The 19,119-nt window shown below is 33.3% G+C and overlaps 1 protein-coding gene across 1 annotated transcript in view; it reads left to right on the plus strand.

Annotated features, from left to right (window-relative positions):
- Window positions 1-624: 624 nt before the first annotated feature.
- The window catches only part of LOC124370504, a 49,072-nt gene continuing 30,577 nt past the window's right edge, over window positions 625-19,119 (plus strand). The window contains exons 1-3 of the mRNA XM_046828804.1: window positions 625-660; window positions 12,481-12,687; window positions 17,164-17,488. Of these exons, the coding sequence (XP_046684760.1) occupies window positions 12,500-12,687; window positions 17,164-17,488 (513 nt within the window). The 5' untranslated portion in view covers window positions 625-660; window positions 12,481-12,499. The remainder of the gene's footprint in view (window positions 661-12,480; window positions 12,688-17,163; window positions 17,489-19,119) is intronic.

The raw sequence follows: 19,119 nt of genomic DNA on the forward strand, positions 1-19,119 counted from the left end.
GTTTGGAGCCTCTACACAGGCAGTTCCTTGCCTTTTGAGGTCCTATTTTGTTTTCTTGAATTTTGTTTATTGATGTACCCTAGCTGTATTAAAATAAAAAAAGACATGTTCATATTTTCTTTAATAAAAAGTAACATTGTTTTATTTTTATTCTCATGTCAAATTGTGTCTACAACTAAGGAGCAATGTTTGTGTTTGTGCTTAAGGTATAATGATGTTTATATAATTTTACTATTGTACATATTTTCAAGAAAATAAATAATTTTTCTATTCTATTCTAGATTATGACATTTTATTCGTTGTGCACCATCTCACATTTTGTAAAGTATCTTTGGAGTTATAAAGAAAGTTCAATATTAATATAATTAATTCGATATAATTTCTATGTTTTGCAGATATGTTCGGATATAAAACGACTCATTAATTCGGATATAAAAACGACTCATTAATTCGTAAGATAATAGAAATCAGAACCGTTCCGAACTGAGGTCGCTATCAGCCGCATGTACAGGGTTTGTCAGGAATGTTCGGGATTTATCGGTACTGCTCGGCTCTGCCCCCACTCTTTCTCTCCGCCTGTCACGATCACCCCATTGAAAACAAACGGGAGGAGCTCGTGGCTTTCAACACATTCATTCTATGGATCGAAGAAGAAGGCAGGTCAGGTTTAACCTAATGTTTTGCTAACTATCTTATTGTTTTTCATTGTTTATAATTTTTTTACTTTAACTAAACCTTATGAATGATTTCGGTGTACTATCCCTAGTTGTTTGCTACACAGTGTTAAGCAAGATTCCTAATCTCAACTGAACGTTTCATGAAACATATTTAATATAAAGGTATAGTTCATTACTACGTACTCTTGTTATTTTTCTTTGTTATACTATTTTATAAAAATATGGTATAATATTGAACGATCTGTATACTTTTTGTTACTATGTTAAGGTAATTTAACCAAGTGGTTGTTGTGTTTAATTAGCCAACAGGTCAGTTTCGGGATAAATAATATTTTAATATACGTGAGAATAGTTATAAATTGAATTCTTCTGGTAGGCATAGGAGAGTAATTAAGCTAATTGTTACTTGTAATGTGCCTATTAAATTTAAGTGTATTTAAATGGTAGCCAAAGTATATTTAGGCCCTTATCAGATTTTTATCCTTAGGATAGGCTAGATTTACATATAGACTCAGATGCAGTATAATAAGCGGCCACCACCACAATCAACTCATAAGTATTGAATCCTCGGTATTCACTGCTATCTACAAATACTGAAAATTAAATGTACCAAATTATGTAATATTTATTTAAATAACAATATTGTTCAGCTGGTTTGAATAGGTATCTATAAGGTTAAAACAATATTTTAACATTGAACAATATTTTAAACGGTTCCAAGGCAATGAATGACCTTGTAAACTCCTTAAAATCTGAAGTGTACAGTTTGTAGTGAGGAGATGAGAACTAGAATAAAAGGTGGAAATCAAATAGGGTTTTGTTGCTAGAAAAGTTATGACAAACACAACATTGCACAAAATGCACTTGAGAAGACGTATCTATGAGATTAAAGGTCGACTCAGTAAATCACGATTTTCATGTTATTAATGCATTCTGCTCATCCTCTAAAACAAAAAAATATATAGTATTAAGGGGTGAAAATGACAATTATCATGGTTTTAGGAGGTATATTAATAAATAGTTAAATTCTTAATATTTTAATATTCTTTTTGTGTGCTGTGTCTCGATATCTGTGTACCTTAACCCTTTGCACTCGAGAGTAAAATTTTTGGTCACTACCAAAAACTCGGGCCTCTATTCAACAAGTACTGGCGAAAACCTCGGAGCCCTTTTTATCAATTTTGTAAACGTTTTGTTAAAAAATTGTAACTTTTTTATTTTAGCAGATAAGAGTTATAATTTTGGTTTTGTTTTATTTCTCATAAAATTCTAAATTGTAAAAAAATATATATTTGTAATTACCTTATTTTTAATACCTTTTTTCACTTATAAAAAAAGTTTTTTTGGTACTTTGGGATTATACCGACCACACCAGTATGAAGAACACAAAAATAGAAATTTATAGAAACAAACATGATAGAACGAAAAAACAACTCTTCAATTACAAAATTACAAACTTACAAGCATTTCCAGGTATTGTGATCGGTATTGTTGTCGCTGTTATCTTATCTTTCTCGAGAATCCTGATTACGGCAGGCCGCGCGGCATCACGTGATTTGCACGGTACATAATTGCCTTTCCATTTCAATTCAATTTATATTTCTGATTAGCCCCTCTAGAATTTGATATTTTACTGATAGGTACTATCTCGAGGGATGTTTTTCTTTCGTCGACATCAGCGCGGGGCAGCACCGAAGGTGCTGTCGAAGCCCGCGCTGATGGCCGGAGGCACTCGCATTTTGGGTGGCGGAATGTGATCAAGAATAAAAACAAGTTTTGAGTGTTTTTTTAATAAAGAGTTTAGTTTGGTAAATGTTTGTTTTTGTTAAATTTTTGTGTTTGGAGAAATATAGAGGTAAAACACGAAAGTACAACAAAGCGATGCACCAGCTGAACGGGCGGCGAGGCTCTGCAATCACGTTATCTACTAGACGCTCGACTTTGACCTCTGTCTGAGGATGGGGAGGGGTTTGCGATAAGACAATTCCTGTTTTATACTGACGAAATAGTCTTCTACGCTAATCTAGTAATCAGTAGAAGCAAAATGTTAAATAACGATTCATGTCTGGGTGTGGTCGGTATAATCCCAAAGTACCGTTTTTTTGTAAAACTTTTTACAAAAATTAACATTTAGCTGTTATAACTGAAAGAATTTGCATTGACATTATATAAACTATTATTATTTCTAGGTTCCTTACATAATTGTAAACATGCACATAACATTTCATAAACTTACCTCTATAAACAAAAATGTTGTAGGCAGTTTTGTAATTTCCGACAATTTCCCCAAATAGTGAGTTATTTGTCAAATGATTGAATATTTACTTTTTTATACCTTTTTATGCCCGTAATACCGGTACTTTGGGATTATACCGACCGCACCAGTATGAAGAATACAAAAATATAAATTTATAGAAACAAACATGATAAAACGAAAAAACAACTCTTAAATTACAAAATTACAAACTTACAACGATTATCAATGGGGTCAGATTCCGTTATATGCCCCCAACGCTTAAACCTTTTTCAATGAACTTAGAACGTTATAAAACGATGTTGTTGAGTAACAGAACTAACATTCCATCAATCAACAAGCATTTCCAGTATATTGTGATCGGTATTTTTGTCGCTGTTATCTTATCTTTCTCGAGAATCCTGATTACGGCAGGCCGCGCGGCATCACATGTTATTTAAGTTTTTGCACGGTAGATAATTGCCTTTCCATTACAATTCAATTTATATTTCTGATCAGCCCCTCTAGAATTTGATATTTTACTGATAGGTACTATCTCGAGGGATGTTTTTCTTTCGTTGACATCAGCGCGCTGATAGCCAGAGGCACTCGCATTTTGAGTGGCGGAGTATGATCAAGAATAAGAACAAGTTTTGTGTGTTTTTTCAATAAAGAGTTTAGTTTTTGTTTGGTAATGTTCGTTTTTGTTGAATTTTTGTATTTGGAGAAATGTAGGGGTAAAACACGGAAGTACAACAAAGCGACGCGACGCACCAGCTGAGACTCTGCAATCACGTTATCTACTAGACCGCTCGACTTTGACCTCTGTCTGAGGATGGGGAGGGGTTTGCGATAAGACAATTCCTGTTTTATATTGACGAAATATTGTTCTACGCTAATCTAGTAATCAGTAGAAACAAAATATCAAATAACGATTCATATCTGGGTGTGGTCGGTATAATCCCAAAGTACCGTAATACCTCCCTCACTTTCACTTTTAGCATCGTCAGATGATTCCGAATCTGATATGTTACTGACAAAAATATCACTCAGATCGTCAACATAACCTTATTGACTGAAATAACTTATCAGACTAAACAAAACAATGAAGAGATCAGCTGTTAAAGTTATGATCAAATCAGCTGACGAAAATGGTGAAGTTGACAAACCTCTACAACACAATGTAAAACTGCAAAATCACTGCTATAGAGTATAAAGGTTTACTACGTTTTTACATCCAACAACTATCCAGCTTGCGTATCGCAAATTTACCGCATTTGGATAATTTAATTTGGATAATAAAGCCAGTATAAAGGATTTACCAAATGTCCGACATTTCGGACGTCCGAGGTTTTGGCCAAAACAACGATGTCCGATATTTCGGACGTCGGAGTGCAAAGGGTTAATGTTATCTGCGGCAGGGACTGATAGCATATATCTGTTATCTGAGCACTTCGGGGTTGTGGTCCAGTGCTTTACAAGATATCGTGTACTGCAGTTCGAATCGAGTGAGTGCTTGTCAATCATGGATCAACCATCCACTAGTTCGACGAATTGTATATGTTTTTTTCAGGCCTGTTAGTTTACTTTTTGACTGAAATGAGATTATTTCCTTTTAACCCATTCAAGACATTGGACGGGCAGTTTCCGTCCTTCACTTCACGCGGCATAACGACTAAAGACGGGCCGGGCCGCGCCCGTCCGCTAGACACGACATCGACGTAGTTGAATATATTGCCGATAGATCGCAGAGGCATTCACATTTGCTGCATATTTTGTTCTCAATATTCTAGTCTATGTTTTTATTCTTCTTCTTTGCTGAAAATCATCTGATATTGTCTCAAATCATCTTGGCAAAACAGCTGTCTTTCACACAGTCAAGATGGCGTCCGTCTCCCGACCGGAATGATGTGTTTGTAAATTCGGATGATTTTGCGGCTTACGTTGCTAATGTTTTAGATGAAAGTGGTGATGAGGAAAGTGACAGTGAACAAGATGACATGATACATGAAAATAATGAAATGTCTGATGGTACAAACGATGACAGCAGTGATAATGGAAGTGACAATAACCCACCGGCTAGGCCTTGTGATTTTGCGTGGAGCGTTTGACCAAATACTGCTAGTGCAATGCGTTTTACCGGCAATCATGGAATAAATCCTATCATTTCGTGGCAGTGAGAAGAAAACTGCACTGAATCAGATGTGTTCAATCACTTCTGTGACGAAACCTTTTGGGGTCAGGTAACCCTTTGGTAGCTCCCGCTTGTGGAGAATCACCACTGCGCCTTCAAGGAAAGTTTTGGGGGCATTTTATTGAAAAGATATCTCCAACCACCAAAGCCAGGCCCTCAAGAAAATGTAAAGTTTGTGCCTCACAGGGGAAAAGAAGTGAAACAGTGTACCAATGTAAAAAGTGTCATGTTCCACTTCATCTGGAAACGTGTTTTGAGGTGTTTTACACCCCAACCAACTTCTAAAGAAGTATAATAAAAATTTGTAAATATATATATATATGTAAAAAACTAACATTTTGTGTTCATACAATAACAAGGAATAACTAGGGTAAATTTATAATATTCATAGCATGTTATACAGTAAGTGTTATGCAAAGTGCACCTCTTCTTACACGAAAGCATGGAAAATATCCAGTTCTGTAGTCCAAAAATTATAGTAATTTATTCAGTCACGAATGGGTTAATGGTAAGTGTTCTCTATTACTGTCCATTTGTATATTAATGTTTTTTTACATGATTTATTACGTTTACATTTTACATAAATTTCTTACATTACTTTTTAATGTATATTTCTGATCAGCCCCTCTAGAATTTTATATTTTAGTGATAGGTACTATCTTGAGGAATGTTCTTCTTTCATTGACATCAACTCAGAGCAACAACTTTGGTGCTGCCGCAGACCACGCTGATGGCCAAAGTCGCTCGTCTTAATCCAATAACAACAAATTAATTTGTAGCGCAAAATTAAGTAAAAACATCATTCATTTGGGTCAAAATTCTGCTCATTTCAGTATTATTTTTCATTTATGTTTCCAAAGATGGTCGCACATCTGATGATGTTATCATACACGTGACGCACGAAGTGGATGTAAAACATGAAAATATTGTTCCGCGTGTAAAAAGTAGTTCTAAATTTTATTTCTCATTTCTTCTCTGTGAATTATTATATTGTCTTCAGTAGGACAATTACAATAAGTTAATAATGCGAAACTTTATTTTGTTGCTCCGGCCATTACTTTCACACTTGCCTAATAGATATATTAACAATAAGTAAAAATCTATCTAAGGTATCTATAATTTATAAAATGTTACAAACAGAACAATGTAATATTTACTTAGTTTTTACTATTTTCGAGGATAAATGTGCCTGACTTCTTGTGGTACATAGAACACGGATACATCGTTATTGTATTTGTCGCCATTAGTCAAATACCAAACACATGATTTTACTTTAAATTAATGTGGAGTAATAGTGTTGAACTTATTTATATTTTAGGATTTCAAATTTTATTATAGTAGAGATATTTTTGTATATGTAAATAAAATGCATTTGTTTCAGATTATATAAAATTACTAAACTTTATCTAAACTATGTTTGAGTAGCATAGTACTTACGATAAATAAATAGCCAATCTGAAATAGTATTTCTGCAGGTGCTGATGCTGTCAAAACTACATTAATTAATTAAGAAAGTTAGTTAGTTTGGTTCCAACTAAAATAGTAACTTATATGATTTTTCTGTATATATACTGTATATATTCATAATACCAAATTTAGAATGTTAAAAAAAGTCTTCTCTGTAATTCTGAAGGTAAAAGCTGACCCGGCAAAAAACTTTTTATTTATTACTATCTTCTTCCCGAGCAAAAGTTGTAAAACATTAAAAATGGAATGAAATGCTTTTCATGTGCGGAGCAATATTTTCTTGTTGTACATCCGCATCGAGTGTCACTTGAACTTTAGGGACCGTGATTAAAAGTTATACGAAACGAGAATTTTGATTTGAAATGAATAATGTTTTTCTTAATTTCAAGCTAATTAATGAATTAGTCCTTATCAGGTTGAGAGGAGTGCCTCTGGCCATCAGCAGGTTGCGGCAGCACCAAATTTGTTGCTCTGTGCTGATGTCAATGAAAGAAAAATATCCCTTGAGATAGTGCCTATCAGTAAATATCAAATTCTAGAGGGACTGATCAGAAATATAAGTTGAAAAATAATATAAACAAATTTATCCAAAGTATCAAATACGTAATGAATCATCCATTACATCATTTGTGTATATGTAAAATAACAATAATGTTAAAATCAGGGGAATTTGACCCAAATAAATCTTTGTTTTTATTTAGACCTTGTAAGATTAAAAGTTTATATCAGCCTGGCATAAGTGCCTCCAGTCATCAGGGAGGATGTAGACGACAATGGATGTCACATTTGTTACACAAAGAAAAGAATTGTAAAATTCCATGTTTAACTAAAAATTATACAGTATTTGATTTTCTAATATAACACAATCAAACACAGCACCCAATACATATATTATTCGCAGGTATAATACCTTTGTAGAAAATAAGTCCATTGTTGTAACCAAATTCAAGGGAGCTCGAATACAAAATGGCCAATGACAACGACAAAACACAGAGAATGTCTTTGCTTTGAAATGTACTACGCGGCAAATCTGACGAATCACAAAACAGGAAAAAGTAATTTAACTATACTGGTTATCCCCTCCACCAATGCCTACCCCTCCTTGTTCTAACACGATCTCTAGGTTCTTTTAACAGTTATTTCACAGACAGACAGAGAATAACATAATTTCAACATAGCCCTGTCCATTCCTTAATAAATTAAATTAGCTAATGCAACTCGTATATGGAGAAATAATAACATCTTTGGTACACATGTTTGTGAATAAATACATATGTAGAAATATTATTGTAATTTTTTAATATCTATAATTCTTAACCCTTAGTATCCCATAGTTATTGTTTTAGTTTGCCTTCTATCAAGTTTGATACTATCAGCAGTACTCAAATTACCGATTGGTAAAACATGTTTTTTTTTTTTTAGTTTTTTTGTGTATAAAACTATTTAGAAATATATAGCAACAGAATAACGTAATTTATAAATAATATTATAATTGAATTTCGTGTTTTCTGTGTCTATATTTTTCAATGCTAGCGTGTTTGCTGGTTCTATGCGCGGACTTAAGCTTCTCGTTAGTAAACAGACGTTTGCTAATTCGTATTTTATCTGTACGTCGTACTTTGTGTAGATGTAAATAAATATATTTTCTATAAATATAGAATCATACATTTTTACGTAAATGTAATTTATTCTGGAAGCCAATTTTATTACCTACCATTTCTATTACTTAACACTTTGAGTCCCCGGTTCTTAGTAATATTTATATGTGCTGTCCCAGCCATTTCAAGGGTTTTTTTAGTTTAATTGTAAAAAAATTTTAAGTTATAGTTTCTTAGCAACCAATATATCAAATTAAAAAGCAGAAAAATATAAATAAAACTATTAAAAATGATACTTATCTTTTTGAAGTCAATACAAATCTTGAGTCTATAAAAAGTGTGTAAAATACTGAAGAAAAAAAAATTGGAACATAACTCATCAATTTATTTGCACATTTTTCTTCTTGACTATTTTCTGCTAACCATAACATATTACACATCAAAATAAAGCCCAGAAGTTTTAGTCCAAATATATGTATATATATCCAAGGTAAATATATCAACTTTTTTTAAATCAATGAAAATGTTGAGTCCATAAAAAGTGTGTAAAATATTGAAGAATAAAAATTGGAACATAAAGCATAAGTTTGTTTATACATTTTTCTTCATGATTCTTTTCAGCTAACCATAACATATTACACATCAAAATAAAGCCAAGAAGTTGTAGTTCAAATATATTTATTTATAATCAAGCTAAATAACACAGATGAAAAGTTGAATAGAGAGAATGTAGTCCTATTTACAAGTAGTTAGCTTTAGTGTGAAATAATTTGAAACATTCAGGAAGGCAGAAGGCAGTGTCACACTCTGGGCAAAACCACACATTTTCTTTTCTTCCAGATTTGCCTGTGGTTTGTTTATTTTTCTCTGAACAAACTTTACACACTCTTGTTGGATGGACCTTCTTATCAGTCGGAGGAATTTTTTCGGGAAAATGTCTGCCTGTAAGTCAGAATCTGTATGATACAATGTATCAACGATAAGCTTCGTTGTTTTGGGATCCAAAAATTCACTCATTTTACGCGTGTGAGTTGAATAACATAATAAAACAACACTGAGCAACACAAAATCCTAATTGTATAAATAACTATAACTAAAGCAACTTTTATTTCACTGTAAAACACAAAGCGAGTAGACGTACAACGAGTACAGACGCCACGGCACGGCACTAGCAGACAAATACGTAGTTCTTGACTAATGTAAGATAAATAACATAATAAAACTATAACTGAGCACTCCAAATACTAATTTTATAAACAACTGTGGCTAAAATAACTTATAATTCACTGTAAAACACAGAGCTAGTGTAAACAGTGCAGACGTCACGGCACCAGCTGACAACTGCGTAGTTGGTGACTCGGCGTCGTATCAGCTGTTTGTTACACAATTTCTGTTATAATATTTTTTTGCTTGTAACCGTTTATAAATAACCAAAGACTAATAAAATTAGTCTAATATGACTTGCTAAACATAACACAACCTCTAAAAACGTCAGTAATGCGAATTACCAGTCTCCACGAACTAAAAATAGACTGCCCGGCCTGAGCTCGGGCTTGGGTCATTGACGATATTGACACAGCCCGGCCTGAGCTCGGGCTTGGGATTCAAAGTGTTAAAAAGGAAACATGACTTGGAATTTTAAATATGTTCATTTCCCTGAATCTCTGCAAATTCCTTTAAAGTAATGTGGTATTCTTAGGCTTCCCTGTCCCCTACAAAAGATAAATTAAGTAGAGTTCAGATGACACTATTTGGTTTATTCGTTGATTGTACCGAACCGACCTTGTGTACCGGCGAAATCATTGTCTCGTTGACAATGACCCACCGCTAGACCTCTGACCCGCAAACTGGGCTGTTGTCTGCCCCTGGTATTTATTTGTTATCTTTGAATTTCCAAATTGGATACATGTATTTTCTAAACATCACAGAAAAGAAAGTTATTAGATATGCACAGTGTTATGTCGACACATCGAAAGACACAGAGATAAAAATTAAGGAGCTTAAAATAGGTGATAGCAATAAATCGTCACCGAATTTCTCGCATATAGTTAGCGAGGAAATACTAGTGCACCGCAGCTTTGTGGCATTTTTTGAAAATACTGCTAGTGACGATAAAACGTCATCGTTGCACTTGGCGTAAGGGTTAAATACAGTACTACAGTTGTCTGTTTGGTTTGAAAATATACTAGATAATCGGAAATTTTCAACTGGGAATAAACCGGGAATTTGAAAAGAGGTTTTGAGTGGCCACTCTGTAAACAAAAAACAAAGTATAAGAAAACAAATGTATTATATATATATATATATATATATATATATATATATTATGTATGAAAGTAAAACTAAAGTACTATTTTTCAACCTAGTCACCATACAATAAATGTAGGCAGTTATCATAGCAGTGAACTGGTTTTGAAATCCCAGCGTTATAAAATTCAGCCGCCTGAGACTTCAATCAGTCACACCCATTAAAGCAGTTCGACGTTGTCATTAAAGCGCTGCATCACAAGCCAGGTATTCATTGCTAGAAACATGTGGTAGTCCCTGGGTGCAAGATCCGGACTAAAAGGCGGATGTGGAAACACCTCCCACTTTAAAAAAGCACCCAGGACTTCTCGAGTCCGATTTGCCACTGTGTGGTCAGGCGTTCTTATGTAAAAACAAAATTTTCGCCCTTAATTTTCCGCTGCCCTTGTTTTGTATTGCTTTTCTTAACATATGCAAAGTTTCACAATACCTCACAGAATTTATGGTTGTGACACATTCTAAGAAATCAACAAGAAGAACTCCTTTCCTGTCCCAAAAAACAGTTGGCAGAATCTTCCGTGGCAACAATGTGTGAATGCATTTCTTTGGTTTTGTGGGAGAGTGTGTGTGTGTGTCCCCACTCCATAGACTGTAATTTGGTTTCAGAATTCACATGTTTTATCTATGTATTGCCTTCTGTAATGATTCAATCAAGCAGTGAGTCACCATTTTTTTTTAATTGTTAAAAAATGTTGATAAAGCAGCCATAAGCTGAATTTTATGAGTTTCTGTTAAGATTTTTGGTACCCATCTTGCACAAAATTTATGGTAACCTAACTTATGTATAACAATTTCGTGTAACAAACTCCTTAAAATTTGAGGAAAGCTAAGTGAGAGTTCTATTATTGTGAATCTGTGGTCTTCCCTAATCTTCTAATTGACTTTAGAGACAACTTCATCGGTTACAATACTTGGCCGTCCACTTCATTCGTTACCATGCATATTAGTTTCGCTATTTTAAACCTATTGCACCACTGACCCACTTCACCCTCAATAACCACATCGTTTCCATTAACTTCACAGAGTTGGTGATAAATCTCAATAGGTTTATTGTGCTTAGCCAACAAAAACTGTATTACCGATTGCACTTCACAACTCACGGGATTTTGAATTGTGTTCCACATTATAAATTGCTATTGTGAAACAACAAAGAGTGACAGTAACCTCTCACTAGCACGGGTGGATTGCCACTGAACGGAGAAACACCCTGACATAAAAATGGCTGTCAAATGTTATGAAAAACAATTGATTGATATTAGTATATCATATATTTAATGTTTCTTGAACATTATTTAAACAAAAGGTATATTATAACCAAGAATATTAATAATATATGGTACACTTTGAGACGTCGTTGGTAAATTTTTTTGTTTTTAAAAATTTTTAATCGTTTTTTTGTACATTTAGAAAATATGGATATTATTGTCACTAACAACTTTTTATGATTTTTATTTAGTTTGTGTTAGGTTTAAATAATTTATTTGAATTGTACAAGAAAATTATCTCCTAAAGTACCATTTTTTGTAATGTAGGTTATAAATCATGTAACTTTAAAATGCAACATAACCAAAACACATGAGTAAAGTTCACAGACTTGTCTAGCTATAAAAAAAGAACCTAGATTGTAGTAATTCCGTAACCTCGTGTAATTTGGAACTTTAAATAGGTATTTAAACGTGATTGCATAATTGGGAATAAATTAAATCAGAGTTCAGTGGCCAGATGGTCAATTGAAGTGGAGGAAACTGGAGTAGGAGGACAAATTTTCGATATTAATACCGGAACTGTAGGGATTTACCATGTTCTGCAATGCTGAACCCAGGAGCACTAAGGGTTAAGAGTACATAGTTTGTGATTTAGATTACTAATTTTAATAATAGCCATACAGGATTTAAATAGTTTTCTAACATTCTCCCTATTTCTGTGGATTGACCCAGATATTACCTTTGTAAGTTTTCTTATTTGACATAAGCTAATGTTATCAGTAACACTTTCTTGTTACAGCAAAATTCAACCTGTTAAAATGACGTTGCCAGAGAATGAGGAGTGCCAGTCAGAGAGTCCTCCTGCTAAGAAGCTTAAACGTGAGGAATCCCCACAACCAAGCACAAGCACTTGGTTTGTTGACTATTCACTGCTTGATTTTTGTGATGACTTGCTTCTTGAAATATTCTCCCATTTGAAGCCTATTGATCTTATAACCCTAGGCCAGTAAGTATTCCAAAAATCAACTAAAAATACATTTTTGGATATTTTCTGCTAATTGATCACCAGTACATTTTTCTCTGATTTTGCAATAGTTTTAGTTCTCAGTCTTAAAAATAACATGAACAGTTAAATTTCAGAAAGGCAAAACATTTTTTAAAAACCTTGTAATAGGATCTAGTAGTTGAACGAGCTGACAGTAATGCGATGGTCTTTGATGTTGCCCTGCGCTGATGGCAATGAACGAAAAACATCTACTTGATGGTATCGATCAGTAAAATATAAAACTTTAAAAGGCTGATCACTAATCACTAATAGCTAAAAATATGACAAACTAAAAAAATGTACCATGTATAATTGTATGTGGTGGCCAGTTAATAGATATGTCCAATTATTATTTATCAGATATTGATGTTTGTCTCTGAATGTTGGAGATAAGAAAGGCATTTTGACCTTGGGACTATTCAATTTGCTTAGAGGAATGACTGAACTGGTTGAATCACATTACTTTGTATTGTTTGAAGTGGCTAAATATTAAATTAGTCACTATTCAATGTATTTTTAATGGTCAGGGTGAAGTTGGGACTATTTTATTTGTTTACAAGATTTATTTATTACTAATGATGGTGCTTAGCACATAGTATACTACTGTAAAGAGATGAACTAAATTAACAGGAAAAACGATTAGACTAAAATAGGAGTAACAAGGTGTTTATGTGTATAGCATAAGTATAAATTAATAGGATACTTACAGAAAACTGTATTCATGACATCAAGTTCAAAATGAGCATCATACAAAAAGTGTAAATACAATACAAAAGGAAAACATGGATTTTTGAAATTTTGTAGTAACTTGGTAGTTTTCATGGTCATTCAAATAGTTCATATTTTGTGTAACTTAGAATTGTTTCTTGGAAAATGGAAAATAGTGGAGTTGTTTGAGCTGGAAGATGTAAGTTAATTCCATTTATAGTTGTTTGTCCATTTTAGTTGTTTCTCGTTCAATTGGAGCTGACAATGTACATGATGATTTCAAGTACAATGCTTAAAAACGTTTAGGAATAAATAGAAAATTTTGCATTTCACAGTTGTTTTAATGAGACAAAAATATCAAGAATTATAATTAATATGAAAAATGGTTATATAGTGTCATTTAGAAATCGATTGAACCTCCAATAACCTTAATGCACTTTGTATGCAGCAGATTCTTAACAACGTACAATCCCAGTGATAGTAGTCGGTTTCAGTCAGTGTAGACCATCAGTGAAGGTGTTACAGGATGGTGTCAGTCAGCTTGCAATACTCTTCCTTTGTGATCAGGCCTGGACGTTCATAGACTTCAGAATAGTTTTAATAGGTGGCTGCACCTATAATTTTCTAAATGTTCTCCATAAAGTTCAGATTTGGGGTTCTAGCTAGCAGGCCAGTAAAGAATTTAAACACCATGGGTATCAAATCATGCCTAGTTCTGGTGGGATTTGTGGCATGGAGGATTATCATGTTGTTAATGAAGTTTCATCAAACATTTTTTGTGCAGATGGAAGCATAAATTCTTCTCTAATATGACATTAGCATTGCCATCAACAGATCCCTCAAGACAAAAAGTAATCACCAGACCCTTCCAAAGTGATGCAGCTCCATATCGTGACTGATTTATCTACTCTGTTGCATGACTGGAATAACATTTAAACAACTTTTTGTAGTGCTGCATACACAACTCTTTTAATGTTATACAGGGTGATTCACGAAAATATGCAGAAACTGTGGGAGCTCATTTTATATGTAAAAATAATGAAAAAAGTTTATATAAACATTGGGTCCGGAAATACTTTGTTAGCGAGTTATGGCTAGCGAAAGATTTTGCCCACGTTTCAACTCACCATGTAAAACGATGTCTTCTTGTAGATTTTGGGAAAAACCGTGTCAAATACAAAAACATTGAGTGAAAAAACGTATTTTCATCTTTGGACAACAACTTTATTAGTTCACCAAGAAACAGATAACAGGTTTTAATAAAACCTTTAGGAAATTTTCTTGGGATTAAAAAGGTGTAAATAAAGTACACAGAAAGCGAATAGATGTTTCATTCAATAAATATTTATTCATAACAGTACAAAGTAAAATTAACCAGAAAACATTAATCTAATTCAACAAATTACAGTATATTTTTTTAAATGTCTCTGCCGACTTCAATGAATTTTTCTGCTCATTTAAGAATGGCTCTTTTTTCTTTCCATAGTCCAACAGGACTTTCCTTTAATTGCATAAAGGCTTCATTAATACGTCTAATTAGCACCTCACGGGAATTGACTATGACCTTGTAAACCTTCTCCTTTATCCCCATCCACATATGCAAAAATCCAAGGGTGTATCATCTGGTGACCTGGGTGGCCAGCATATAGGACCTCACCAACTGCTCACCTGTTGGACTTATGGAGTTGCAAACAACGGGTGAGCATCGGTACTTTAACACGGAGTGGCCGATTTCAGTTTTTAGCGCCAAAACACACTGTGTGTGTGCAGTGACACAGCACTCAACACTTCTGGCTCTTACGTCTTAACTAAGCTTGAATAGAGGTATACTTTATATCAGTTCTGATGTTAAAATTTAGAATGTAATCCTTTGTTGTGGAACCAAGAAACAAGTTATTATTCCACACTTGTTCGTTGAATGATTCTTCGGGTAATCATAAAAAATATTCTTTATTGATACTGTTTCATCAAGATACTACTGCTGAATGAGGCTGAGAAGGGGAACTGGAATCGCAGTAGAACGCTGAAACGCATTGCCTGTCTAAAATGGTCCTGTGATATCACTGCCACAGCAAAGAACATTTATCTGTGTTCCGTCTGCATTTTGTGGCCTGTGTGAAACCGCTCTAAATTGCACCAGAACTGATCACCATGAGTTGCCATGATTAGGCTTATGCAATTGTCACTCTTGTGAACCGCTTCGATTAATAGTAAGAGCTCTGGTATGATAAAAGTGGCAAATTTTGTTCCGTTTTATGCTCATTACTTAACAAACCATACCGTTGGACGCATATCGCCCCTTGCTGCTTGTCGTAGCCTAGATCTAAAATCAATTTCTATTTTTAGATGCATCTGTCCATTTCTGCACAAATCGTTGACATCGTTAGTGAGATAAGGAAAAGTATTAAATAGTTTCACCATTGTTTCTGAGAAATGAAACATGTCTGTATTCAAGCAGAATTGAGACACGAGAATGGGCAACATACGCCAAAGTGCCCAGGCCTAGGTCCACTGCACGCGCTTGTGGCGTGTTATGGTGCTGGATATTGAAATCGGCCATTCCGTGTGATAAACACTATCTTTTGTACTTTTATTCGTAATGTTTATAAAAACTATTGACCGTGAAATTACTATTTTTGTACCGTCAAAACCCTGAAAGAGCCTTGAATTTGATTATTAAGATTGAGTGGGAACATTTATAATGTTTTAAATGTGTTAGGTAATTTTAAGCAACTTTTATTCTATCACATTTTTTATGTCTCTTAACTCTTTCTAATTGATTTTTTCATCTTTTTCCTTTCTCAGCTTATATTTATTTTAGCATTTTCAGTGAAACCCCATTTTTTAGCAAACTACTATTTATAAAAGTAAGTAAATTATTTTATTTTATAACAGTTTATTATATTGTTAATATATTGTATAAAGCTGTAAAAAAGATACTTACTCTAACAAGTTTTATATTTTAACAAGGTCATCTTAATGCTCAAAATAATGTGTAATTTGAAGGCCAAGATTTTTCAGCAGGTTTTGCAGTAGTAGAATGTTTCTCTTACAACTCGTATATCAGTTGTTGTCCAACATTGCGACTAATAACATTATTTTTACTTCATTTCAGCCAGTCTGTGATGTTTCCAATTGGTCCTGTGATGGCACAGCATTCTTAGGAACATGACAGCTGGAAAACGATTGTAATGTGCTGAGTTTTGTTGTAGCCAGTTACCTAAGCTATTTTCAGATGTGATCAAGTCAGTAACTAGATGTATCTTTAACGAGTACGTATTTTTTCAAATTTGTATATCCACGTAATAAAATTCATTTTTTAAGTATTTGAAAGTGTTTGAAGTATATTAACATGCCGATCTTGAAAGCCATTGTACAATCAGTGTTGTGCAAATTAAATGTCTAAACTAATAATTCATGTTCAGGTTGACATTTCAAGATGACAGTTACATTTGAAGTATGCCTTTCTTCCGACTAAGCTGGAAGAGATATTTTAACATGAAATGATTAGCAGCAATCAGTTACAATCACTCTAGGAGAAATTAAACTTGTAAAAGATATCAAAAGAATAGTGTAATTTGAACTGTGTTTCAGATATAATGTTTAAAGATCTCATCTCTGAATATAAACAAAGTAATGATTAAATTAGACATGTTTTAATAATGTTAGAGCAGAGCAGCTTACATTCGTTCTCCTTGAGCGATGACTTACAACTGTTCAATTTTTCAGATGCTGCAAGAGGCTGCAAAGAATTGTCAGGGATAGAGTATTATGGAAAAATGTGGACTTTAGACCACTTTGTATTTCGGATAAGGATCTTACAAAATACTGTGAATTCTTACTTCCAACTACTAGAAAACTAGCAGTGAAGGGATTGTGGGTGCCACCTCACCCAAGAGAGAGAGGTGGAGAACTCCGGGCAATCATAGACCAGAGCTATTTAGAAAGCAGACTTGCAATAGGCATGTCAGCAAATTTTTTCAACAGTTTAACCAAATCTGCACCCAACCTTCATACACTGATTATTGAAAACACTGTTTTGGACACAAAAAACGTAAGTTGTAGCATATAAAAGATTTCAGTAACCATTGTTTAGGCTAACTATATTTAACCCCCTAGATGTAATCATAGTTAAAAAATGAAACAACCATATTTTAGAACTTAGTTGTAGCATTTGTGACATCCAAATTCTCAACCAAGGTGACATCCTCGAATATAAATAGAGACAATTGTCCGTGAACAGTCTTCCAATCAAACAACTAAACCATTATTTTGAATGAAAAAATGTTCCAGAAAAAGTGGAGGGACTTAAAATTTTTCAATTTGGAAAGCAATAAAACAGTGGTCTTTATTTGTACATGTGAGGTGTAACAAAGAACTGAAATGTATTCAAGTTGACACTGTGTAGTCTAAGTACGTAAATACTTCTATCATAATTTGTATTTAGATATAACTAACTTTGAATCACTAAATGACTGTGAACCATAACTGTAGTGTAAAAATAAATCCAGTTATCATACAATACTTAGAGGTAATATCAAATTACTATATACTTACTAAATAAAAACAGAGCTACTAATCACTGATTTGCAGTTAGCTTTAGATTTATTGTTTTCATTGTAAATATTTTAATGTAATAAAATATTCATGGTCATAATAATTATTGTATTACTGTTGATCTTATAAAATGACTAATATCATATATTTGAATAATATTTGAATGGACAATAATGTGTATATTTCATAATAATAATTTGTTAATATAAATTATTACTATGATTAAATATATAAAATGAAATATATATGTGATTTGTTCTTTTTGTTTGCTCTTATCGATGATGAGAATGAAACAAAAATATTGTATACTGTTATTTTATGTACAAATACAGATAAAAGAAAATTAAACATTTTAATGTAAAATAATTCTTTATACACAGAAAAATATACTCAATTGTAAAAATATTTCTAACTAATCATTGGCATATAATTGTTTAACCTTTTCGGTATGACAGTAAACCAGGTGCTGTACCACTAAAAACGGACTAATCCGACCAGTATTTTCCTGTATAAATTGAATCAGAATAATCTTTATTCATTTTGGCACATGTAGATAAATGGCATAATGAATGAATATGCAATATTGGGAGAAGTAAATAAAACTATCTAAATAGTCTCAGCAAATACTACAAAATAATAGCAGTTCATTGTGAAATTAAGTGAATAAAAAAGTGTTATTACCAGGTAGTTACTTCTACAGGCCGTCCGGAACAGTTGGTAGTTGTTACTACTTCCTTACCATCTACTTACTATAACACTACTACTGTATTTGTGATTGTGAATACTCCTGAATCTACCCTGACCCATTCAATATAATAATTGTTTATGGCTCAGTTGCCAGATGGAGACGTAATTCACAAAATCAGCTTTTGACTATTTTATTCATTAATGAAGTTGCTCGGGTTTGTTTGTCAGATGGATGATAGATCCTAGCTCAGGTTATTCAGGTATTTATAATAAATAAAGACTCTCCCTTGGTCGACCGAATAAAACAATATACTTTATTATTTGATGAGGAATTTGAAATTTACTTTATAATTTAGTTAAACTTTAGAATGGGAGAGATAGAGCAATATCACGTGATCTTAACACGTTTTAAACCCTGGCACGAATGCTCTGAGAACAATG

Source organism: Homalodisca vitripennis, chromosome 1 (genome assembly GCF_021130785.1).
Source record: "Homalodisca vitripennis isolate AUS2020 chromosome 1, UT_GWSS_2.1, whole genome shotgun sequence".
NCBI lineage: Eukaryota > Metazoa > Arthropoda > Insecta > Hemiptera > Cicadellidae > Homalodisca > Homalodisca vitripennis.